The 27,053-nt window shown below is 46.5% G+C and overlaps 1 protein-coding gene across 16 annotated transcripts in view; it reads right to left on the reverse strand.

Annotated features, from left to right (window-relative positions):
* Nucleotides 1-27,053, reverse strand: part of KMT2C (lysine methyltransferase 2C) — a 206,999-nt gene that overhangs the window by 119,642 nt on the left and 60,304 nt on the right. For 14 of the 16 annotated variants that reach the window (XM_053671829.1, XM_053671828.1, XM_053671827.1 and 11 more), the window contains 4 exons: nucleotides 11,030-11,171; nucleotides 7,695-7,895; nucleotides 4,380-4,528; nucleotides 3,320-3,429 (listed from right to left, as the gene is read on the reverse strand). In XM_053671829.1, coding sequence (XP_053527804.1) covers nucleotides 3,320-3,429; nucleotides 4,380-4,528; nucleotides 7,695-7,895; nucleotides 11,030-11,171 — 602 coding nt within the window. The remainder of the gene's footprint in view (nucleotides 1-3,319; nucleotides 3,430-4,379; nucleotides 4,529-7,694; nucleotides 7,896-11,029; nucleotides 11,172-27,053) is intronic. The other 2 variants (XM_053671840.1, XM_053671830.1) reach the window with 1 other exon arrangement.

The raw sequence follows: 27,053 nt of genomic DNA on the forward strand, positions 1-27,053 counted from the left end.
CTTTAACTTTATTCAAACAATTCAGTTAGATTACACCGTGACAGCTGTCACACCAGCATGCATTTAAGAAAAGATGTATCAAAATTGATGGATTTCTGTGTAGTCATTTTAATACTGAAAATGGAAGAAAATAAGCAACAATTTTGGCCTACTGTGCTTTATTACTTAAAGAAAGGTAAAAATACAATGGAAATGTAAGACAAGATTTGCAGTATACAGAGAAGGTGCTGTGACTGATCGAACATGTCGGAAGTGGTTTGCGAAGTTCTGTGCTGGAGATTTCCCACTAAACGTGCTCCATGGTCGGCAGACCAGCTTGAGTGGATAGTGGTCAAATCGAGGTACTAAGGGCAATCAACCTTGTACCACGTGGGCCAAAGGCGGCATGCTCAACCTACCCAAGTCAGTAAGTTACTGGTGAGAATGAAAAATGTGTCTTTTATTTTATGGAAAAAACTAAGGACTTTTGGCCAACCCCATATTTATTTGTGCCAGCCTGGACTCAGGTGTACCATTTTACTGTGGATGAAAAGCTAACTCAATCCTTGTTTGCTGTATGCCCTCGGGTTGGCTCCTGAACTCTCAGTGAGTCCCCATCTCTCTGAGCACTTCCTTCTTTCCTGGCACCTTACTTAGTTCCCTGCACCAGGAACCACTTTACTTCTTAAGGAGAACAGTGGTGAAAGCCAAAGTCTAGGCCCTAGGTGTGCTACCCCCCCCCAAGGGCCCCGGCTTCCAGGTCTTCATGGTGGACAGAGCTAAGAAACAAATGTGTGCATGCCAGCTCACCCGTACACACAACTGTATCTCAGGATCTGTCTGCATAAATGTTAAAGACCATGAGTTTACATCGATCCCTCTCTGATTCCATTCCAATGCCACCAATTCATGTTAGCCTTTCTTCATCAGCAGCTCCTTTCTCCAACAGTGGAAAACCTAGCTCTCGTGATCTGCCATCCACTTACTGACTTGTTCACTGCGATATGTACATAAAGCAGTTTCAGAAGTGCTGACCCACGCCCCTGCCAGAAACTCCTGCAGTCGCTGTGTGACAGCACGTGCGTAAGGTTCCTTCTGTCCACAGCTTTATGGGTAGCCCGGCAAGATACTGGTTTTCATCTACTTAGGTTTGCGCTTTTCCTCCCCATCCCTCTAAGTGTGAGTTTCCCTATTTCTTTCTGTCCCCTTCCCCTGGAACAGTTGTAACTGCTCATTTGGGACAGCTGGAAGAGCTGTCCTTCACTGTGTTTTCGGATGCACCACAGTTTACTCGACCACTCTCTAGCGTGTGTAGTCAGTTAGGTGGCTTCAACACTTTGCAACTTTAACAGCGTTTGAGTATTCTGTACTGTTGCAGGCATATTTTCAGCACAGATTCCAGAAAGGCCCCAAGATAAATGCATATGCGGCTTGTTAGTATCATCAAACTTCCCTGTGGAAATTATGTACCGATTTGCATTCCCACCAGCAAAGTGTAAGGCGTGCCCATTCCCCACAGCCTCCTCAACAAATTTTTTACATGTTTAGATTTTTGTCAATGAGATAAACCCCTCTTTTCTTAGTGGAAAACAAGTTTTAGAAGTGCTAGCTAACTGGTCTACCCTGTGCCCATGTGATAATGGAGAAAAACAAAACCGAAGAAAGGGCGACAGAGAGCCAACTTGCCCTGCTCTGACCGACCGCTGTGCTGGAGGAGGTCAGGCAGATTCTCCTGACAAAGCCGCCCCTGGCTCCCTTCTCGCCTCCTCGCCACGCACTCCCAGGGCGCGCCTGCCTTCCGCTTGCTTGGGCCCGCTCCACACTCATGCGGAGATGAAGTGAGCAGGAATGCAAGCTTCCCATGGCCCCGATTCCTCTGTCAGGCCTAGGGCAAAGCCTTGACCTCCACATTCCATTGAAATATTATTCAGTATGCACGTGAAGAACAAGAATGGTACCGTCTGTCCAAAAAGGACAGGGAGAGGCAAGCTTCCCTTTAACTGCCCTCATAGCACACAGAGCCAGGAAACATATGTGCGCACACTCACTCAGGTACACGCACAGGTCTGTATTCCCGTATCTGTGTATACATGTTGGAGAGTTCGCATTGACTCCTTCAGCTCCAACCCAACACCACGAAGCTCAGTTCAGCCTTTGTTCACTGCCTCTCTTATCACACAGCCTTTACTGTGCTTCACGGACACAGAGTGTCCCATGGACTGAAGGCAAGACCCTGCACCGGCAAGACAACGCTCCCTCCACTGGGGCGCTGGCTTTAATGCAGCGGTCTGGGACCCAGCCCACAGGCTCTGAGGGGCACCGGTGCTTTTCAACGTCATAACATAATCCCCAACAGCTTCCCAGTTAGTTCAGAGGAAAAATTACTCTCATGAACCCATTCTACTCTTGATCTGGCCACCTCAATATGTTTAGACGGTGGAATTTCCTATCAGGCATCATACTGTTCACACCTTGAAACACAAGCACTTAAACGTAATGCCACATCCCCAAACAAGCACTCTTCCACAACCAACCTTGAGGTGAGTAACTCATCCATGTAAAGGACGTCATTCTGATAATCTGAGTATAGCTAATGTTACAACTGAATAATTACTTGAATGTAAGTCCTTGTCTCAACCACACTTTTGGAAGCTTTAACTGCATCCAGTCCATCAAAGACCATGTATAACTTCTATGGTTGGAACTCCCATTTCTAACACCCCGTGGATGGGCCGCCTCACCCACGTCTAACTTCTACAGATGGAACTCCCATTTCTAACACCCCGTGGAAGGGCCACCTCACTGCACAGGGTGCGCAGCGGGAGGGGACACTGCACCTTCCTCTGCGCTTGCTTCGCAGCGAGCGCGCCGAGGACAGCAAACTGGGGACATAATGGTCATTGGGGACAGTGCCAAAGGGATGAACTGAACTGCCAACTGAGCTGAAAGGAGCATTTTAATCAGCTTTTAGAATATCAGATGGAACTGGCCCACTGTGGACTAAATGACTGTCGGGTGTTGTCTCTCAGGGGAGGTCTTCGTCAAGTGCCTGTGTCTTAAAAAGTGACCACGTGGATGGATACATATAGCTAGTATCTCTAATTCCTAAACATTTTACTTTCTTGTTCAAACCTAAAATATTTCTTTTAAAAAGTTACATTATGTTCTAGTGGTATAGACAACTCTAGAATACCAATTAATAATTTCTTATTTTGAGGGGTTTTACATTATGGAAATTATTATTAAATAATTATTTACTGCAATAATTCTAAGCGAGCCTTTCCGCAGACTAGTGCAAATGTTACAAAGCTGGGCCTGAACGACTGCCCCTTCTACTTACTTCTGTGCTCCCTGAGACAACAGCTTTGTCCACGCTCACGGACAAGGGTTCTTCCGTCCGGCCCACTCCCAGCGACCACTCCACGCAGCGGTGATGAGCCCAACACGTGCCTAAGGTGGTCAGAGCAGAAGGAGCAAATGAGTGGCGTTAACTGTGCACAAACACCAGGAAGTACAGGCACAAAAAGCCCGCCCACTCCACGGTGTGAAACACACGGCATGGTGCAGCACCACCTGGGGGCCTGTCAGAACCACAGCTCTCGGGTCACAGCCAGAACCCACTGAATGAGACTCTGGTGCCGGAAACCCCTTTTAACAAGCCCCCCCGGTGATTCTCAGGAGCTCAAAAGAACAAGAATCACTGAATTATTAGTAATGATCTCTCTAACAAAAAATTAGTTTTTAGTCATTTTACTTAAATATTACTACAAGACCTCTTATTTGGAATCTCACACATAACATACTACTTTCTTGGTGGACATTACTTCACATTTCATTTGTGACGCAGAGCACGTGTGGCACACAGGCTGCAGTCCACCCCTCTGTCCTGCCCCACCCACCACACACGCTACGCCAGTCGCTGACAACAGCTCAGCCGGGACACCCTCTGTCACAGTGAGCCTGAGCCACCGTCAGTGGGCCGGAAACCCCAACAGCACCTCCGGAGGGTGCGATGCTCCTCTGTCCTAACGGGGCACCCACGTGGCTAAGAACTACTGCCCCCCCACTATGGTCCGGCAGAGAGAGCCAGAGTGCCATGTGCCCCAGGTTCACACAGACCCCTTCCAAATGCCATCTTCCCTCAACTGTCAGGTCACCAGGGCTTTGCTGCCAACACAAAAGTATTCACAAAATTTAAAAAGCATCTGGCCCAGGGTTAGCCCTGCGCAGGTGAGAAAGAGACGGTTTATTTTCCCGGAGCATGCACACGTACTGATGGCAGTGTCTACACTGTGACTGTAACCATCCCTCAACAAAGGGCACTCGCTAGGAAGGGGTTACTTCGGGCACGTTGAAGTGCTCACAGAACCAAGGTGCCTAGGACCACGGCCAGCTCATACCTGTGGGGCCGAATAAGGCTTGGACGTCAATGGCGTCTGGCAGGCCGACCAGACTGAGCTCGTCCCAGACTCTAGCAGCCTGACCGTCGGAAGCAGTCTGCGTGCTCACACTCACGTGAGCCACTGCGTTCTGCGGAGGAGGCCGCTCTCTGGGGGAAACAGAATGAAAGGGATGTGAAGTGAGAACGACAGAAAATGTTCCACTTTGTAGCAACCTGAATATAGCAATAGAGCCAGATATATTTTATTAGGTATAAACTGTCACAAAACAACTTTCGAGCCCGTCTATTATTATTTATAGTGTAATATGAAATTAGACGACTACATTGTATCATGTAAGCAGCTAGAAACATCTCCAAATCTGTAAACAGGGTAAAAATTACAGTTGTAAATTTATTTTGCCATTCTATATATATATATATATTTTTTTAAATTGGTACACTAATATTCTAATCAGAATCCATATTTTCTCACATAATATGAATATTCTCTTTGGCCTTACTTAAATGCTTATAAGACCTAACAAGATCACATCAGAAATTTAAATTTGCTTTTTCGTAAGTGAGGACTACCACAATGGAGCTGAGCTGGCAGTCGATCTGACGTCAAGAGAGGCGCTCCCATGGTCATGAGACCCCACTGCAGGTGGAAAGGGGGGCAGTGGGAGCCCAGCAGGTCAGCTGCGGCCTTCTCAGTCTCCCACCAACCCCGACAGCTGGTTGATGGCAGGACACTGCAAGTGCTCGCCGCCGAGACCATGTATCTCAAATTGGAACCGAAGAAGCAGCGGTGAAATGCTACCAGTGGCCTGAGACCAGCAGGTCATGGAGCAGCAGAAACCACAGTACTCAGTGAATACCAGGAAAGGCTACAACGTATGGGAGATTGCGGGCCTTCTTGGACCATAAACCTCAGACATGAACGAGGCAGTTACGTGAACACTGACAGGAAATTTTCAAGCACGAAATACTGGAACTTGGATGACTGGCAGCATAACTCTAATTTTCTCCTGATACCACGAGGTTTAACCTGCCCCAACTCTGCATTAAATCACTACTGAATATGGAGCATAACTTGCTACACTCCTGTCTGCTGGGCATTTAGCACGACTCCTAAGAGACACTGGCACAATGGCCAGGGCACTAAACTGCTTCATACCTAGAATCACTGAGACAGAGAAAGCATTAACACACTTCAATGAGCACATCTAAATATCAAACCACAGAAAAATAACCAATGTTTTTATGTTCAGCATTAGAAATGTATGGACCTAACTTTTTTATAACATTAGTATGCTGTGCTAATTCTAAGTTCTCATTTTTATGAATATCCGCAGTAGAAGGAGAACAAACTCCTCCCTATAAAAATGATCTCCATCCCTACAAATAGACTCTTTGTTGTTAATCACTGGTATTTTACTGGGAGGGGGAAAAGGACTAACAGTACACCCACAAATACTAATGTGTCATTTTACTGTATCTCCTGTGCACCAGTATGTGATGGGGCCAGGTGTAGAGGCCAGTGGAATGGCTAACCAGCCCACTGTGAACCAGCTCCTGGCGGGCGGCTTACTCAAAGCCCCCCCCCCAAACCTTGCGGCCTGCTGGTCTGTACACAGCACACCAGGAAACCGCTGGTGCCCACCCTGGCAAGGACAGCATCCCGACCCGGGAAGAAACACTGGAGAGAAGTCAGCTGAAACGCAAGCCCCCACCAGGTTAAGTCTAAAATGAGAGGAAAGGACAAGTGAATCCTTGATGATGGATTCTTGTATTTAGCAAACCAGAAAGGAAAACTATTTTGAAACCTCCCTTACAAATTAAAAAAAAAAAAAAACTAGCTGTTTATCTGGTTTATAGTCCATCAGTAACATATTCTGTAAATATTTAGAATTATTACCAAGCTAAATTGTTTACCCCTAAATAATTTCCAAATTTTATAAATGCACTTCAGTCCTAATGTCCATTAACTGGCTTTTATCATTACTTAATAACACAGTAAACACTTAGTGTGTATAAAGGCTTTTGTAAACAAAGGCTATTTTTACATCATTATCATCTTTACTCATAGATTTTCACTAAAAATTAACTTATAAAATAAGTAAATGAAGCCCAAGTGTACTTCCCGGAACAGGTGCTTACATAATCGCCATTATTCGAAGAAGAACAGGAAGATACAAGACGCAACCTGGTCCGGTCCACAACTGTGCTAATTATCGATGGTCACGGGAAGTTCGCTGACTTCACTGTATTCTGTGAGGATGAGGCCACTCAGTTTGTCCACAGGGAAAGCTTGTGCCCAGGACCTAGCTGTGGCCTCTATAATAGCAACACTCCAAATACGGTGCTTCTAGACTCCCTTAAACTGGTCCACCTTAACTGCTTTTAAAAGACCCTCTCCCGTGACTGCTTCACTTCCTGCTTCAGGTCCTCAGGCAGGCCGCCCCAGCCAGCACAGCAACGCCTCAGTGCTCATCCTGGACCCGCGCCAGGGAACCACTTCCACGGTTACATCATCACCCTCCAGGGGCAGCCTTCCAAGCAAATTAATTTTACACTTTTTAGTGGACCTCAGAAAATTCCACTCCCTCCACTACCAAAGCCAGTCCAGAGGTGAAGATGGCCTTGAACCAAAACTCTACAACAGATGAGAAGATTTTTAAAACTTGGGAAGCAAACATATTTGAAGAGTTTGGGGAACTATACTGACCATGGATATAAACACAAATACATAGTTATGCAAGTTCCTAAGTAAATTATTGTTTCATTAAAGAAGAGCACCTTATTTCACGTTGGAAAGGCCATCCTCGGCATGTAATTATTACTTAGAAAGAAAGCAGGGTGACCTGGGCTGTGTACGGGTCTGAGAGACAGTCCAGTGTGTCCTGGACCTAATGCAGAAGCCAGTGGCCCGGGAAGCCCTGCTGAGCGAGAAAGGCCGCGCTGCGGTTCTGCTGTGCCGCGGCTGTGCTCCCGCAACCTGCCGACGTGCACCCGGAGGAGCAACAGACTCCGTGCATCTGCTTCATCTACTTTCCATGGGTGTTAGGTCCTTGAAATTTTCTTCTGAAGTTAACTCTTGTGATCACACTGATTTTGTTAGTACACAATGAAGATAACAGACTTTTTAAAAATACAAAAGACATTTTGAGAAAAGGATCATTTGCTGGGTTAATGGTGAGTCATAAAGCATCCTATGAGCGTCGGAAACATGAGAAACTTTCAGTAACACCATTTCTAGAGCCACAAACAATGCAGTGAAAATACGTTTTACGGTCTTACTGCATCCCAACTGGTTAAATCTGAAAGTGCTTACTTTCTCTGTCCTCTCTGCCTTCGTGGTGCTGAGTTCTGTGTTTTCTCGCAGGTCCCATTGCTGTTGTCGTCAATGTCCCTCTTGCCGGCAGGCTGGTTTCTCCGCGTCAAGGCCAGGCCAGGGGTCACTGGGAACTGTTCCAAGTCCCCCTGTCCCAGGGGGCTCTTCTCACCGCAGTAACAGAAAGCGCAGAGCTGCTCGCTGGGGGAAGTGAAGGAAGGGAGACAGAGGCAGAAGGCGGTTTTGTTTAACTTTTTAAAGTGACAACTATAGACACAGGTGCTTTAAAATTAAATAGTGTTTTCAGCATAAGCTAAGCTTTTTAATTTCTACAGCATAAAAACAATTATACATCTACAATTCCACTCTTCCACAGCATGATTTTTTTTAAAGTAGTAACCATACCAAAATAAAAAAACTACACCCTGTATCTAGCAACATAATTTTCTTTTGAATCTGATTCAAGAAACTCAAAGTATTGAAAAACAATAAGGAGAGTAAAGCTAAGATTGGGGAAGAGGGTGGGGTTCAATGGCCACAGAGTCGTACACCAGCTCTGTAGGACAAGTGGTGACAAAGTTTGATTTCACCACTGCGGGGAACGTTCTGTGTGCATAAAGTATTACCACACATACAAGCCCATGTGCAGTGGGATAAAACACAAGTGTGGGTGGGTGCTGGAAGCAGCAGAAGGGTGTGACAGGAGCGGGGAAGGGGCAGAGAGCGGAGAAGCTGGTTCAGAGGGCGCACGGGAACCAGCGGGAAACAAAGAGCAAGCCCAGTGTGGACTGGGGACTTGGGTCAACGACAACGTATCAAACGGTGCACCATCTGTAACAGATACATCACCCCAATGCACAGTGCAAACAAGCAGGGAAACTGAGGCGGGAGAAGGTTGGCAATGGGAGCTCTCTGTACCATCTGCTCGATGTTTCTGTAAACCAAAAATTGTTCTAAATGATAAAATCTATTAATTATTTAAAAGAAACCATGTTTAAAAGGTAAAGGACAAAAACAATGTAACTTATGGAATATACGCTTAATGAAGGACCTCAGAAAAACACATCTAACAAAGAACACGCGTGCTGCCGCTGCCCCATGTCTTCCTCCTCAGGTGTCCGGGCCCCCACCACCCCCTCTGCCGTCCCCACCCTGTGAACTGGCCTGGTGTCTTGCATTAACAGGTGACAGGAATAATCCATAATCTTTTTAGGTGTTGTTTTTAATTTGAAGATCTAATCTAATTGGGTTTATTAAGTGACTCATGCATTGGGCAGTGTCCCACATAGTAACTAGAAGGAGGCTCTTGGGAGTTTTTCAAACTTAAGTTAAACCCAGATTGGATGGATCTCTCTTCAACTAATTTCCTTTTTTTGTGAAAGTTGCCTGTTTACATTTTTCCAGTATTTCCTATTCCAATGTAATGATGAATGTGTTGCATACTGATACACACACACACACACACACAATTAAATGAGGTCTACTTTCAGAAAAGTCAAGTCAGACAGGAAGAAGACTTTTATCCTGTACGAGTGTCGTGTGAGGCCCACAGCCCTCTGGTCTGTGACGTTCTCGGAGCCCCGCACTCACACCCCTCTGCGCGAGCCCCGTGTCTGGCTTCCTTCCTTCCATCCCTGCAGATGTCAGGTGTGCATGGCAACGACCAGCCACTGCCGGCTTTGCCAACAACGCTGATGAGGAAACCAAACAACGCTTTTAAAGTATTGATGAAAAATATCTTAGTATGCCATTGTGTGTCCAAAACCATCACCCACGTGTGAAGGTGTAGTAAGATTATTCCCAGCCTCATCCGACCTCAGGAACCTCGACACACAACAGGCCCACCTGGAAATCCCTCCGGAGAAGCACTCACACTACGGACGCACTAGGAGAGGCTGGGAGAGACGCAGAAGGAAGGGCAGTGAGCATCTCGGGAGACTCGTTAACCCTTGGGGGCGGGGGCGCATGTAGGGATCTCTGGTTCCGCGTTGGAGGTAGAAAGTGGCAGAGCACTGCTCCCTCCCTTGCCACCAAAACTCTCCAAACAAACAACGGGGAGACTCCCTTCCTGACCCGCGGGCAGAAGAAGTCTCAGTGCCACCCACCCCCTGCCCGGATGACAGGCACCGCTTCACCTGGAGAAGAGGACACCAATGTCACACAAGTGGGACAGAAGTCGGCAGAAAAGGTCAGAAATTGCTCCAGGCCACATGTGCGACAGTGTGCGAACAGAAGACAGCCACAGCCCACAGCACAGGGGCACCTGTCCTAGGACCTCCCAGGGCACATGCGCAAAGGGAGGGGTCCTGAGGATGGGCCTGGGCCGGATACATAAGGACCCACCCACGCCATTCCCCACTGTTCCTGGGGAACAAAAGCCTTAGGCTTGGAGTAGGGGGTGGGGGGGTGGGAGAGGAAAGACCACCATGCTGCAATGGCACTGGCCACCTGCAGGTGGGGGACACAATGGGGGTTAGGGGGACCCTGAACCCTGGATGCGGAGCAAGACTGTGTATGTCCTGGCCCAGACCACTGCTGGTCCCCCACAGCGGGGGGCCATGGCTGGACCACTGGGAACTCCAGGGTCACAAGGGCGGGAGCCCCAGGAGGAGCCAGTGAAGCCAGGACAAGGAGGGAGGGAGGCAAAGCAAGGGAAAGGGGCATTTCAAGGAGATGGGAACCGTTACCGGTGCGTGATTTCGGAGTCTTCCACAGGGCTTTCAGATAAAGTTAAAATACAAAAGACTTCAAAGCTGAATTATACATTTAGGTTATAATGTCCTGCCCCCCCCCCCTTTTTTTGAAAGAGAGAAAGGGGAAAGGAGGCAGAAAGAGAAAAACATCGATGTGCAAGAGAAACAGCAATTGGTTGTCTCTTCGTATGTGCCCTGACCAGGAACCAAACCAATGACTTTTCACTTTGTGGAACAGGCCCAACCCACTGAGCCACACCAGCCAGGGCCTGTTTCTTTTTTAAAGAATAAAGACACAGTAAGTCACAGGAGAAAAGGGTGTACAGGTAACTATCACAATGCCCCTAACGATAAGAGCTCAGTGACTCCTGTGGCAGGAAGAGCGTCCTGGTGACACCCTGTTCTGGCCGGGGAGAGGAGCACATGAGAGGACTAGTCGGCTCCACGGCAGCCTGAGCCCAGAGACAGCACTCCCCCAACTGCACATGAGGCCAACACCCCAAGTGACAGAGACTGAGCAATAAAATTCCACCCAGCTTCACGTCTGAGGCCAAACGCGCTGAGTGGCCCCTACAGCCACCCCCCCACACACACACACCCGTTGCCCCTGCCATCTCCAGCCAGCCGCACTCGCTCTCTGACCTGATTCTGGCTTCCACACCAACGGAGACCAGGGAGCTGGCCGACTCCTCAGACGCTGAGCGCTGCAGGGCCGGGGCGGGCCGTCTGCCGCCCTCCACCTCAGCTTCCACCTCCTCCTCCGCAGACTGCTCTTTGATCTCTGCTTTGTAGGGAACAAGAGAGGGTACAGAGTCACTGTGCTGTCACATCCGTCTTCGGTGCATTCAGCTACAGAGCCCATGCCATAAAGGAAAGTGAGTTACACAAACGACGACTCTTCACTAACAGAGAAGAAAGGCTTATACATGTCAACAATGGCACTGCTTGTGTGTGTTCTCCACTGTCTCCACTGCAAACGGTCATCGAGTAACAGGAAACATGGCATGTCCCTTGTCCCCAGTCACGGTGCACTCTGAGACACTCCCTCCTCCTGCTGACTGTGGAAAACCTTATGTTCCGGTTACAGCAGCTGGTTGACAGAACAAATGTATTTCCATGTAACTCATTTTTAAAAAGTTTCTTGGCAACTCGTATAACTTGTAATTACAGTTCACTTAAAATAATCGTCGTGCCCTCTAATTATCAGCTTCTCCACAAGCTAACTAATTGGAAACAACGCACCTCGGCTCCGCAGTCTGTTCGACGGTCCCAAGACCCCAGCCCCAGCCTCAGCCTGGGAGGGAGACACCGCACCTGCTGCTCAGAGTTCTAAACACAAGTGCTCCTGCCACTGCTCTCCGGGCACCAGAGTCTGGTCTACACGGTTCTGGGCAGTAGTGAGCGTCGTCCCCCTCCCCCCACCTCAGCTGGGGCAATCCCACGTCCTCGGCCGGCTCCTTCCTGACATTACTTGGACGTCTGCACACCCCCACCGCCCGCACGCACACAGCCCCTCCAGCTCCGCCTCCCTGCCTGTCCTTCCTTTCACCCCCGAGCATCGGGAGGCAGGATCCAGAGTGACTGCCTCCTCACTCCCACCACAGCAGATGCACCACCACCAGCCACGGCAGCAGAACCAACGAGCCAGAGCCCCCTCACCCCCTCCGCAGCCTTCCAACCTTCCAGATACTCATCTGACACCAAGGACCCCTGCCTCCTCAGCGAGGTGCTGTTCTGCCTTCAAAAGCGGGACACACAGCAGATCGCCACAGGCGCTGGCGTCTGGAAGGCCTGGCCCCAAGGAGCCACTTGACCAACTGCTAAGGACACAACTCAAGATACAAGTCCTCTCTCTCAGCCCCGGCCCACTTGCTGGAGTGGTGGGAGGTAAGGGGCCGAGTGAGACTGCAGCGTGGAGGAAATGCTGTCACCTGTCTCTGCGGCAGGTCCCCTATAGACCCCATGCACTGCAGCGCAGCCCACCGTGCCTGCAGTGTGGGCTCTGCTCCGGAGACTCGATCATTGTCCAGGCTTCAACAGTCTCCTCAGGACTTATTAAAGATTTTAAATCAACATCTCTCTTTTCTCCTCTGCCCACGATCCGCACTTGGACCTGCTAAAGAATCAGTAAGGACTGGTGGGTTTAGTTTTACTTCTGGTTTGAATTTTGTTGTTTTGGTCTATCATCTTTAAGGAATAAAGACGAATATTGTAACTGCTTCTTAGCGAGCACTTCCAACCACAAAAAAGAAAAAGTAGAAGGCACCCGTGAAGGTGTGAAACTACCCGTACCCACAGAACCTATCTTTTTAAGCTGCCGTCCTTCATTTAGTAGCACAAGCGGGGTGGCACTGTCCATCAGGGCCAAGGAAGGCCCTTCTGGAGACACGAAGTCAGGCAGCAGGACGGGAGCCACGCTGCCCTGCAGGAAACAACTGTGAGGCCGGCGGCAATGGAGGGATGGGTTATGGTGCCAGGACGAGGGTCTGCACAGTTCTCCAGGAAAAGTGCACTGCTGCACACCACCCGGGGCGTGTGCCCAACACGAGGAAACTGCACCCCTGGGGATGAGGGGAGAGGGAGATCCTATTCTCAGCCCCAGCTGGGGCCATCATTCAGAACCACTAGGTGGCGCCTGTGCAGTGGTAAGCAGGCTGGAGGACCCTCAGGGCTGGGTGTCCTCAGAGAGCTTGTCAGCCAGCCCAAGTCTCTCAGTGGCATCCCGTGTTGATGGGAGGTGAGAGTGAGCCAGATCTGAAGCTGCCCTCACACAATGCGGTTCCACCGCCCGCAACTGTTACTTAGTCCTCCATGGTTGGTTCCGTGACACAGCACATTCAAGTAAGAGCAAAGGCTATTTGCCATGGTAGTTAAAAATCAAAGGCTTGGAATCGAATGGTCCAGAAATTTACATTGTAGCCGAGTGGTTTCCTAGCAAAGTTCAGTATGCTAATCACTTAAAGGCAGTAGCTAACACCACCTGGTATATGACAGCCCCGCAGACAGCCTCGCAGGCGATGCATGTGAAGCCCATAGCCCACCCCCCTAAGTGTGCAATGAGTGTGGGCATGTGGCGGCTACACTGATCACCCACATTCTAACTGCACACTGCCTTCCCCTCTGCTTACACGTCGCCCACTGGACACCGAACTCCGGTGTCAGATCACACACTGTGAAATTGCATTGTGAGAGGTCACAGGAATAAAGGGAGCACTCATTCATTTGGCACCTCCTGGACTTGTGCTAGGAACTTAATACATCACTAATTCAGAATGATTGTTTTACCAAACAAAATAGCATTCCAGTCAAATAGTAGCCAACACAAACACAGAATCGGGGTCCATCCTCTGGAGGGGCCCAGTCAGCAGATGGCAGTGCTAACACAGAAGACAGACCTGTGGGGACCGAGGCACCACGTGTGGTGGGAGGTGGGGGTGGGGGCAGAGGGTGCGCAGCGGACACTGGAAGGGCAGACAGAAGTGTGCCTAATTGGTCTCTGGCTTCACCCCTCCCTTTTAAATAATAAGAATATCTGACATAACATCCTAACGTCTCGAAGTCAAACAACAAGCTCAGGATCACTGGCTAAGAAGCCAGGAGTCAAAGCCACATGAGGCCCTCCTGCGCCCTGCACAGGGCCTCACTGGAGCGCACACACTGCCCGACTAGATTAACATTTCATACTGGACATGGTAACACTTACTGAGGCCACTTCACTGAGGAACATTTGCCCACTATGAGATGAAGTCTGAAAACAGAGGCCTTCTCTTTATCTTTTAAGCACTACTGAGTAAGATTATCAAGAAAACCCCTCACAGTCAAATTCACAGGAATAAAACCTTTTGATTTGGGGCAATTATGAAATTATTTCCCTCAAAGATGTAATACTTCTTTGAAAGGGCTGTATGTGTCCTACGAACACATGCAGCAAACTCACCAACACGACAGCGTAACAGACCACAACATGTCGAGAGTGCTCCAGCACCGACTACAGCCTCCCTCATCAGCACACAGCGCACTTTCAAAGCATCATTAGCTTTCATTGAGATTTTTAAACCCCTCCCCCAAGGACATTTTCCACTGCTTTTAGAGAAAGAGGAAAGAAGAGAGAGACAGACACACACACAGACAGACAATGATATGAGAAACATCAGCTGGCTGCCCCCCAACCCCACACACATACTGACCAAGGACAGAGCATGAAACCCAGGCATGCACACTGACCGGGGATGGAACCCACGACCTTCCCGGCTTATGGGACAACAGCCACACAAACCAAGAGCCACATGGGCCAGGGCTTACAGTGAACTTGTATAACGTATGTAATCAAGTGTTCTAGGATCTTGGGGGGAGAGACTGCATCTTTATTTTTACTAATCTTTGAAGTTTAGAATTCTAAGCACCCATTTTGTTACGAGTGCATGAACAAGCAGGGGCACACCTGCATCTCGGACACCAACGGAAGTCAGGCAATTTCTGATCGCATTCAGTGTCTGAAGGTATCTCAGAATATCACTGACCCTCACTGCCACTTCAAAATTACAGTAATTATTACATTACATTATATAATTAAAGGCAAATTTTTAAAGACTTTATTTCTTTATTTTAGAAAGGAAATGGAGGAAGAAAGAAAGAGAAACGTTGATGTGTAGTTGCCAATCTCACGCCTCATAAACGGGGACCTGTCCTGCAACCCAGGGATGAGCCCTGACTGGGAATGGAACTGATGACCTTTTGATTCACAGGCCGGCACTCGATCCACTGAGCCACACCAGCCAGGGCAAGGGGTAAATTTAAAAGCTCATTACAAAATGACAAATTCAACATTTTATCATTTTGATATTATCTTTGCAATCTTACATATTTCATCCATTTAAAAACACTGTTGGAAAAGAGCCTGCCAAAGGGACCAGTGGCCCAGGAGAGCATCCCATTTCCAGGGGATGGCGCCGCCCGGACTGCACTCCGCGCAAGTGGGCACTAGATGTGTCTCACAGACCGGAGCCGACTGCGAAACCTGGAGGACGGTCAGTACCTGTTAAATCCATTATACACAAGGTAACATACACCAAGCAGATAAATCCTATCATATACACATATGTAAAGAGCTACAGAAGGCAGCTAACACTGCACAAAATATTTTAAATGGGCTAGTATTTGCTAATTATGTTAATCAACGCTGGCACGTTTCTGCTAGTTATCCAAGCAATATGCCTGCTTCTATGCTTTAGGCAACTGTTAAGTAGAACAGAAGCTACTTTTCTCTCCTAACTCCCTTTACTAGACTCTACAGAATGACAATGTTTCCCATCCTTCTTTTCACCAACACTACAGAAGAACATGCATCTGAGACACTGTGCGAACACGTCCTCTCCTTCTTTTGAACAGCTGCGGTCAAAGATGTTGGCATTCCGACAGTCACATTTTCTGAGTGTGTTTGCATCCGACTGAATCTAGTGTATCCACTACAACTAAACCATGTGGTAGAGCTACAGAACTGGCACTACGTGGGAACAGAAAATAAACCACCCAAAGTAAACATTTTACTGACCCTGCCTGTAGTCACTGAACTACTTAACATACTGACACTATTGATATGAAGTAGCCACCAATGTCACAGAGCAACTGAAGTGCAGCAACTGTAAATACACAAACTGCAAACACTGACTTGCTCAAGTGCTCAACACTTTTACAGAAACTTACTCTCTATACTTACCCATAGTTCACTGAGTTTTCACAAATCTGCATTGCTGTTACAATTTTAATGTGATGTTTTTAAAACAAAGGATTAAGAATAAGAGTCCAATATTTATCAAGAGCCAAAAACACGGACATTAATTAAAGTAATAATTGTTACCTGGCTGGCGTAGCTCAGTAGATTGAGCGCGGGCCTGCGAACCAGAGTATCGTGGTTCGATTCCCAGTCAGGGCACATGCCTGGGTTGCAGGCCAGTTCCCAGCAGGGGACACATGAGAGGCAACCATACATTGATATTTCTCTCCCACTCTTTCTCCTTCCCTTCCCCTCTCTCGAAAAATAAATAAAATTAAATTTTAAAAAATAAAATAAAAAATAAAGTAATAATTGTTAAAAGACAATTGCTCCCTCAATGATAATAATAATTTTGTTATTAAAGTCACTTTCCTGGGACAATTGTAAAAGAATAACAAAAAAAATTTTAAGTGCTTCCTTTAGTTTTTCTATATAACTTTAAAATTTAGTGAATAATCATTTTATAATTAATTAAAAAAACTAAAACCAACAAATTACAATATACATCTTCACCATATAATACCAGCTATTAGTAATATTAACCTTCTTCTGAGAAATATCTTACTTGGGCCTCAAAATTCAGTGCCAATAACATAAAAAGAATATTTAAATAAACAGCTTCATGGCCAAGTTTCAGTATATGCCCACTACGTCCTAGGCAGTATGGCGGAAGACCAATGAGCACTAGGGCATGCGAATGTCACAAGACCTTACGAGGACCACGGCCAGGCTGGGGACCTCACACAAGCTGATGGAGTCCGTGTGTTCCCAGACAGCAGCTTGAGTAGGAGGATCTCAGTCCCGTGTGGCCCCGCCCCCAAGACTCATGGGTGGGCACAGCCCTAACCCCAAAGGATGCTCGCTCTCGCACTGACAGGTAGAGCAAGGAAGGAACAGAGAGCGTGGGAGCCCACTGCCTTTATGGATGAAACAAGCCTGCGCTTTGTCCCTGAGGGAGACCTTGCCTCCTTCCTTCCAGGCTGCTCAATGCAAACAGGATCCTGAGAAGTGGCCCAGATAAGGAAGAACTAAGAGGCTGAGGAGCTCTGCTCAAGAACCCTCTGAGCGGAGAGGGGCCTGGACTGCAACACAGGCTGTCCGTCTCGGAGCCTAAACTGTTGTTGAAAACAAAGTAACTGCAGAAGCAAAAACGAGAGGAACCCCACAGAGCAGCAGCAGTAACTCAGCAAACAACACAAGGTAATGTGGAAGACGGACTAGAGAAAACTCGGACTCTGAAATGGGAAGTGATGACGAAGATTAGTCAAGAAGGACAAATCACACACAACAAATGTGCCTCATTATTACTACTTGACAAAACATACTAAATGGAAAACATATCCAAAGGGTCTGTGGCAGAAAACATTCTTGGAGCAAAGAGTAAACCTGCAGATAAAAGCAGCTCAACCAAAGCAGCAGAAAAATGAAGCCACTCCTGGTCCCAGCCCTTCACAGAGGAGAGAGATAGAAGGGAGAGAGGCTGGAGGACCTAGCCAGACCTAGGCCGTGACCTACACAGTGGCCGCCCTGGTACCACCCTAAGCTCTGCCATGGAGCCCCCATGCTGCCTCTGGGAGTGGGCTCCGACTGCCACACCCAACGCCCAAGGTGGCTCATGCGTGAAACAGAGCGGGTCAGAGGCAGACTGGTGGTCTAAACTGGTCCTAGAACTCTGTCTGATAGAGACAAGCCCCTCTGCTTGGGTGTGGACAAGACTCGTGCAGCCACCAAGGCTGCAGGGAACCTTCTTCCATCAGCGAGGAGCTGACCTCAGAAACAGGCAGGGAGACACGACGACCCAGGTACTGTGTGACAACAGTGAGCCTGAAGTAAGCAGCTCAATCCATCTGACCTCTGAACATGACAGCGTGTGACCCACAAGTTGCTTCCTTCTTGGAATTTGAGTTATTTTACTCTTACCAACAATATCCCAACTCACTGAATGCCATAAATGGATATCAAGTTTCATATCCCACCCAAAGGGACGAAAGGGGCATCCGGGGCTGGGTTTCCCAGGTACATGGGCCGCCTGGGAGGAGGCCACAGACTTGCAGATGGTCTGAGGAACCCAAACCACCCAGAGATGGGAGCGCAGGGATGGCAGGACCCCCAGGGCTGGGCACACTGAGTGACAGCAGACCAGGAGCAAACCAGTCCTTGCAAAGGCTGCTGCACAGCTTTGGGTCCCATGCTCAGGACAGAGGCGACAGCCATGACATTGAATGGGGTGGGCCAAGACCCCTGGTGCCCCTAGGCCTCTGAGAGATAAAAACTATCTTTGGAGGGAAAAAATCAATATATTTCTACAAATAAACTGCTAAGCGCCTTAGCAAGAGAACTCGAGCAGGAGAACGGGGGCATGGATGCTAAGCTGGCAGGAGCCAGAAGGAGGGGCAGAAACGATGCGAGCGGAGCCGCCTCCAGGCCACGGATGTGGGGCAACCCATCCACTCTCTCAGCTGGACGGACCGTGTTACAGGAAATACAACCAAGCAAAGTTTTCATGAGGAACTAGACACCATAAAAACTAATGAGTTTGAAAAATAATAACACATAAATTTGAACATATATGGTACATAGTTCAACTAATAGATATATTTAACAGATATGTGATAAAGCAAGAAAAGTATAAGCTGGAAGGTCTAACTAGAATGGACTGCTTGGAATACAGGGAAGAAGACAAAGAATTAAAAAAAAAAACATAAGCCCTGGCTGGTATAGCTCAGTGGATTGAGCGCGGGCCTGTGAAGTAAGGGCACATGCCCGGGTTCCCAGTCAGGGCACATGCCTGGGTTGGAGGCTGGATCCTCAGTAGGGGACACATGAGAGGCAACCACGCATTGATGTTTCTCTCCCACTCTTCCTCCTTCCCTTCCCCCCTCTAAAAATAAATAAATAAAATATTTTTTAAAAAAAACATAGAGGGCAGATGGCAACACACAGTGATACAGTCTAACAGCATTTAGAAAGAAGCATGGAGCAAAAGCCGTATTTGAGTATGTGAGAGAATTTCCAAAAACCAAAGAGGACTTCAGGAAATCTCAAATTCCAAAATGTAAAAAGTATACCAAACCAACATAAGGCATAATAAAAGCAGAAATTAATAACAAAAACAAAAGTAAAATCCACACAGATACTCAGATATTTAAAAACGCTCTTAAACACCTCACAAGTCGAAGGGGAGAATCAAAACTGCTACTGAAAACCATTCCGAAAGACAGCAGCACAGGAACACACGTGGCCTCCCTGCACAACCACATCGAAACTACAACTACACTACAGAACCACCGTCACTCAGACACATCAGACATCGAGTTGAATGAAGTCTGACATCTACAGAATTAAAGAAGCCACACACATCCAAACTGGTAGGAGGCGCAGGGATGTGGAACGGGCTGGTCCTTTGTGCGGGGTATCCCAGGAGCGAAGAAGAGTCACAGTCCCACACAAAGCCCCACAGCCTAGGGTTCCAGTGCTAGGAAGATAAGCCCCCCCAACGTTTGGCTACGAAAACCAGCAGGGACTGAGTCAGTGGAAGAAATTTTTGGAGTCCCAAGCAGTTGCCCTTAAAGTATCCACACGTGGACGTACTCAGACTCACTCTCTCTGAGCTTCAGCACCAAAGTAGCCACATGAAGGGCACCAGTGGCACACAGGGAGAGACTGAAATGTCTGGGCATCGAGGCGAGAGCTGAGAAACAGCTTTCTCCATGAAAAAAAGCAGACAGAGGCCACTGTCCCTTTTCTGAACTGGCCTGCATCACAGAGCTGGCAGACTGGTGCCATATCTGAGGCTCCATCAACCTGGCTAATACTGTCTGCTCCACCCTGAAGATCCCCTGAGGCTCTGCCACACCCAATTTATAGGCCCACCCAAACTGTGAACTGTGACTTTTCCTGATGAATGGCTGGTCTTAGCTCATGATTTACAACTTCCCTAATCTTCTCAAACAAACAACAGTCAGCCTCAGTGAGCCTTCAGTCCCCCCATATTTTGCTAAGTGGCCCCAGGCCTGGCCCTAGCAGCAGCCAGCCTACATTCACAGTTTGGTTTCTCCTGGAAATCTCTGAGCCCAGCACAAATAGCAGCCATCTCAGACTGCTTTACAGCTCAGGCAAAAGGGACTGTAGAGTCCCTGGGCAAAACACAGGTGAGGACTGACTTTGGCCTGCACCACCCAGGAAACCCCAGAGCCAGTGCACCCAGTAGACAGCTAAAGACCACATCAGAGCACAGCCATCCTGCCCCTGCACAGCTGATCCTCCACAGAGGATGGAGGCAGATGGTCAGTGGTCACAGCCAGTCCTTGAAGCTGACTGGCCTAGGTAAATCCCTCCCACTGATCTGCCAACAGCAACCAAGGCTCAAGTACAAGAGGAGGATGTACTCAACCCACATGAAGGGCACACCTCAGATACCCAGGATGGGTGATAGGGCCACCGGACCCTACAGGACACCTAGTTCATTAGGCCACATGACCAAGATACAGGGTCAAAGCAGCTCTACCTAGTACACAAAAACAAACTCAGGGAGGCAGCCAAAATCAGGAGACAAAGAATCATGGCCCAAATGAAATAACAGATCAAAACTCCAGAAAAAGAACTAAATGAAATGGAGATAAGCAATCTATCAGATGCAGAGTTCAAATCACTGGTTGTAAGGATGCTCAAGGAACTAACTTAGTGAGGACCTCAGCAGTATAAAAAAGATCCAGTTAGAAACAAAGAATACACTAATTAAAATAACAATGAAAGGAAAACAACAGTAGAGTGGAGTAAACCAAGCATCAAATCAATGATCTGGAACATTAGAAAACAAAACAAACAAAAAAAAATAAAAACCAATTAGAACAAGACAAAGAAAGAAGAAGCCAAAAAAAAAATTGAGGATAGTGTAAAGTAGCCTCTGGGACAACTTCAAGCATACCAACTTTTGCATCATAGGGGTGCCAGAAAAAGATAAAGAACAAGAAATTTGAAATCTATTTGAAAAAATAATGAAAGAAAACTTCCCTAATTTGGTAAAGAAAGTAGTCCAGGAAGCACAGAGAGTACCAAACAAGATAGATACAAAGAGGGCCACTCCAAGATACAGCATAATTAAAATGCCAAAAGTTAAAGATAAAGGAATAATCTTAAAAGCAGCAAGAGAAGAGTAGTAGTTACCCACAGGGGAGTTCCCATAAGACTGTCAGCTGATTTCTCAAAAGAAACTTTGGAGGCTAGAAGGGACTGAATAAGTATTCAAAGTCATGAAAACAGGACCTACATCCAAGATTGTTCTACCCAGCAAAACTATCGTTTAGAATTGAAGGACAGGTAAAGAGCTTCCCAGAGAAGAAAAAACTAAAAGAGTTCATCGGTGTGAAACCATTATTATGTGAAATGTTAAGCGGGCTTATTTGTGAAAAAGGTTAAAACTATGAACAATGAAAAGGCAACATATCTACCAACAGTTAAATCTAAAAAACAAAATAAGCAAACAAGATCAGAGACAGAATCATGGATATGGAGACCAGTCTGATGGTTGCTCTTACATGGGAGTGGGCTGTGGGTGAACCGGTGAAGAGGTGAGGGGGTTAAGAAGTACCAATAGGTAGTTTCAGAATAGCCATGGGGATGTAAAGTGCAATATAGGAAATGGAGCAGCTGAAGAACTTACACATGACCCATGGACATGAACAATGGTGGGAGGATGGCCTGAGGGAGTGGGGGGTGCTGGGTGAAGGAGGAGAAAGAATCAGGACAACTGTAATAGCATAATCAATAAAATATAGTTTAAAAAATAAAGCTATTCAGAAAATAAGAATAAAAATAATATCCAAAACTAGGGAAAACACACAAAATTGTGTTATGAGAAAAGGTACACCAGTCTTAAAACATGTACTTGCTGGTTTAGTAATGAAGGAAAATTGGTGAACTAAACGCTTATTCCATAAGCTAGAAAAGATATCTTCAAAAATGTCTACAGCTCACGTGATACGAATAGTGAGTTAGCCAGACTGCAGAGTATAAGACAAACGTGCAAAAATAAATCCTATTTTTATGTATTAGCAATGTACAACTGAAACTGTCCTTTAAAATGTATAATTTCTTCAACAATTTGCACACACAGCCCCATGAGGAAGAAAAGTGTTTGGTATCTGTAATCCACTTTCAAATCCCACCACGTGGAATGTGTATGCCAGCTGGCCACGGTCTCACTCTCTGAGACCAGGTGGGAGGAGCCCGCCCACCTGCCGGGGCAGCGGCACTCCTCCACACACTACCACCAGGGCAGTGCTCGATAGCGTGCTGGGTGCTCACACCGTTCTCACCAGTGAAGTCAGTGACTCTCTGGTCAGCACAACAGACACAAAAAATGAACAACAGTTGTGAAAGTAGCAGCAGTCATTTCTGGAGACTGGCTAAAATGGTTGAGGGACACTCCAGCCTTGTCTGGAGCACCCAGGCCTCTAGAGGCCAAACCTTTAGGGCCAAAGGTGCAAGCGTCATCCCTGACTGTATCCAGCTGTGAAATCATCGTCTTTGGTGGCTCTGCCTGCTTGCTAATAAATGCTTAGGGAGCATGGGGAAAGTGTGTCATTTACAACAGCTTCCCAAGAAATCAAATAATTAGTATAACTAACAAAACACGAACAGGATCTGTATAATGAAAATTACAAAGTGGCGATGAAAGATATCAAAGCAACCCCAAGTGGAGAAGCATGCCAGGTTCACAGAATGGAAGACTCAACACAGTAAAGATGTCAATTCTCCCCACACTGATCTGCGAGTTTAACATAACTTCAATTGAAATCCCAGCAGGATTATCTGTAAATAAACACAAACTGAGTCTAAAATATATATGGAAGGGCAAAGGAAAAAGAAGAGCAAAGACACTTTCGAAAAAGAATTGATGGGGGCGTGGGGTAGGTGAGGGGTGGGCAAAGGGAGAAAATCAGGACAACTGTAATAGCATAATCAATGAAGTATAATTTTTAAAAAGAGGTTAATAAATTCACACTTACAAAAATGTATTTCTACACAAAAACTTATTCATGAATGTTCATAGTTTCTGAAGATACCCCAAAACTGAAAACCACCCGAGTGTCCACCACCTGGTGACCGGCTACAAAAGCTGTGGCACACCTATGCAACGTAAATACCAACCGGCAGTAAAAAGGAACAATTCATATCAATGCTCATAACAACCGGGATGAATCCCACAGGTATTAAGCTGAATGAAAGAAGCCAGTCTCAGAAGGTTACATATGGCGTCCTATTTATATGGACTTCTCAGAGACACAACTGTGAAGGAGGGAAGACAGGACTCTACAGGGACAGCACGTGAATGGACAAGCAAAATAAGGCCAAACGGAAGCTGCTTACAGCTTTTAGTGAGGAGCTTCAGAGATAAAGAATGTGTCAACATTACGTCTAGACTTTCAAGTAAAACGCAATATCCACTAAAAGTATCTCCCTAGAGAAGTAAGGTAGACACTTCTGGAGAAATGAGCCTAGCGAAGTCTAATGACCGAGGAGAATTTCTGGAAGGGGCTAGGGCTGGAAGCCACAGAGGGGAGAAGAGGAGGTTCTTAGAAGACTTGGGTAGCTGACAACCCGGTCCGCACAACGCGACAGCCAGCCCCCAGCGCGCACTCCAAGCACTGACAGGTCTGAACAAGTGTCATCCCCACCACCGCCGGGTCACTAAGGCACAGGAGGCAGGGTTCAAGCACACGCTCACTGCCTCTCTAGATTGTTGAGAATGGAACTGGTGTGCCGGTGGGAAAAGTTCTCTCCGGGTGGGTGGGACTGTGAAAAGCTGCAGCCTACAGAAACTTACAAGCCAAGTCAAAATTCTCATTAAAAAGGCCGAGCTGGGCCGAGAATAGAAGAGTGACTTGCACGGGGCAGAGTGGTCGGGGGTGGGGAGACAGTGGAGGAGCACACAAAGCTGCAGTGATGGGGGGCAGTCGCAGTCGCAAAGTGCAGGGCACGGTGACTGCAGTTACTGCTGCACTGGACCCTGGAAATGCTAACAGTGGATTTCAGATCAAAAGAGAGCAGGAGGAGCCACATTCATTTTAGACAGAGTAGACTTCATGGCAAGTAAAGCTCTCAGGGACAGCCAGGAGCATCACATAAAGGGGTCAGTTCTCCCAAAACATGCTATAATCCTTAACGCAAATGCACCTAACAACAGTGTCAAAATACAGGGGGCAAAAGCTGACAGAACCACAAGGGCAGGTATGTGAGTCCACTGTTATACGTGGGTATGTTGACACCCATCTGTCAGAAATAGATGGGTCCAGCCAGCAGAAAGTCAGTGGGGACACACTGAACTCCACAGCACTGTTGACCCTCCACGCGTAACAGGCACCTTTGGACTACACCACCCAACAGCAGCAGGATACAGGCTCCTCTCCAGCTCCCACACTACGGCCACCAAGGGACCACATCCTGGGCCACAGAACACACTTAAAATAATAGAAATCACACGAACCTTAGACCACAATGGAATTAAACTAGAAATCAGTAACTAGAAAATTCCAAAATATGTGGAGGTTAAAGAACAACCTTCTAAATAACACATGGATCAAAAAAAAAATTTCAAGAGATTTGAAACATTTTAAACTAAATAGTAATGAGAATACAACTTATCAAACTTTGTGGGATGTAGTGAAAGCAGAGCTTTGAGGGAAATGTGTAGCATTGAATGTATTATTAGAAAAGAAGACTTAGAATCAATCAGTCAAGCTTCCACCCCAGGAAACGAGAAAAAGAGCAAATTAAACCCAAAGTAAGCAAACAAAATACATGATAAAAATTAGAGACAAAAATTACTGAAAATAGGAAACAGAGAGAAACTTCAATAAAACCAAAAGCTTGTTCTTTGAAAAGATCAATAAAAATCAATACACCTCTAGCCAACTTAACAAAAAAGAGAGAGACAGAGAGGACATAAATTACTAATATCACAAAGTAAAAACGGGGCATCACTACAGATTCTAAGGACATTTAAAGAATAATAAAGAAATAACATGAACAATTCTATGCCCATAAACTTGATAACCTAAATGGAAAGAACCAATTTCTTACAAGATGTAATTTGCCAACACTCATTACAAGAAAGACACAATCTGAATAACATTATTCTGTTAAATAAATTCTATCAATAATACATAACCTTCCAATACAGAAAGCACCAAGCCTAAATGGGTTCACTGGGAAGATATTACAATTCTCCACAATGTCTTCTGGGGCATAACTCAGATGAACACTTCCCAACTCATCCTGTGAGGCCAGTATTACCCTAACACAAAAAAAGAGACAAAGACTTAACACAAAAACAAACCAAAAAATCCAAAAACCTACAGACCAGTATCTCTCATAAACACAGATGCAAAAATCCTCAACAAAATATTAGCAAATCAAATCCAACAATGTCTAAAAAAAATGATACACCCCAACCAAGTGGGATTTATCTCAGGTATGCAAGGCTGGTTCAACATTTGAAATCAATTAATGTAACCCATTGCATCAACAGGCTAAAAAAGGAAAAATCACGAGATCATATCAACATATGCAGAAAAAACATCTGATAAAATCCAAAACTTATTTATGATTTAAAAAATTGAAAAACCTGTCAGTAAACTAGGAATAAAGGGAAACCTCAACAACTTGATAAAGAACTGCTACAAGAAAATCGCTACAGCTAACATCGTACTTTTAAATATTTTATTTACTGACTGATTTTAGAGAGAAGCGGGGAGGGAGGGAGGGAGAAGGAGAGAGAAAAACAGACACAGGGATCTGTGGCTCCACTTGTTTATTCACTCCCTGGTTGGTTCCTACATGTGCCCTGACGGGATGGAATCTGCTCTAACGATGAAAAACTGGGTGCTTTCCTACGAAGATCAGGAACAAGGAAGGATGATGCAATACTCCTTTTCACTATTGTACGGGAAGTTCTAGCTACTAGAGCAAGTCCGGAAGAGGAAATAAAAGGCATACTGATTAGGAAGAAAGAAAGAAAACTGTCTTTGTAGATGTCCTGATCATTGATGTAGAAATCCAAAAGAACTGACCAAAGACAACCCTCCCGGAACTAGTAAGCTTCTAGAAGGTTTCAGGACACACAGGTTAAAATATAAGGGTCAAGCCCTAGCTGGTATAGCTCAGTGGATTGTACGCGGGCCTGTGAACCAGAGGATCGCAGTTCGATTCCCAGTTAGGGCACATGCCTGGGTTGCAGGCCAGTTCCCAGCAGGGGACACAAGAGAGGCAACCATATATTGATATTTCTCTCCCTCTCTCCTTCCCTTCCCCTCTAAAGACAAATAAATAAATAAATAATCTTTAAAAAAATCAACAGTAAAAAAACAACCTGATTTAAAAATGGACCACGGACTTTTAACACACACCTCAGCAGAGGAGACACACAGACGAAAAATAAGCACATGAAGAGATGTTCTACCTCATCCATTAACAGGGAATGTGAATTACAAGGCAAGATACCTCCACACCCCCACTGCAAGGGCCAAACCCAGAACACAGCGAGACCTGCAAATGCCGGTGAGGAGTGACAGAACCCTCATTCATTGCTGGTGGGGTGCAAACTGGTACCGACATTTTGGAGACAGCTCTGCAGTTTCTTACAAAACCAAACATGTTCCTGTCACATGACCAGCAATCGTGCCCCTTGTTATTCACCCAAAGTAAGTGAAAACTCGTGTCTGCACAAAAACCGACACACAGATGTTTGCAGCAGCTTCGATTTCTGATGGCCAGAGCTTGGGAGCAACCAAGATGCCCTTCGGTAGGTGACGGATAAACAAGATGCTGTACATACATACAATAGAAGGCCACTTGTCGATAAACAGAAACAAGCAGCAAGCCGAGAAAATA

The sequence above is a fragment of the Artibeus jamaicensis genome, unplaced genomic scaffold (genome assembly GCF_021234435.1).
Source record: "Artibeus jamaicensis isolate MK-2021 breed Jamaican fruit bat unplaced genomic scaffold, CSHL_Jam_final contig_718, whole genome shotgun sequence".
NCBI lineage: Eukaryota > Metazoa > Chordata > Mammalia > Chiroptera > Phyllostomidae > Artibeus > Artibeus jamaicensis.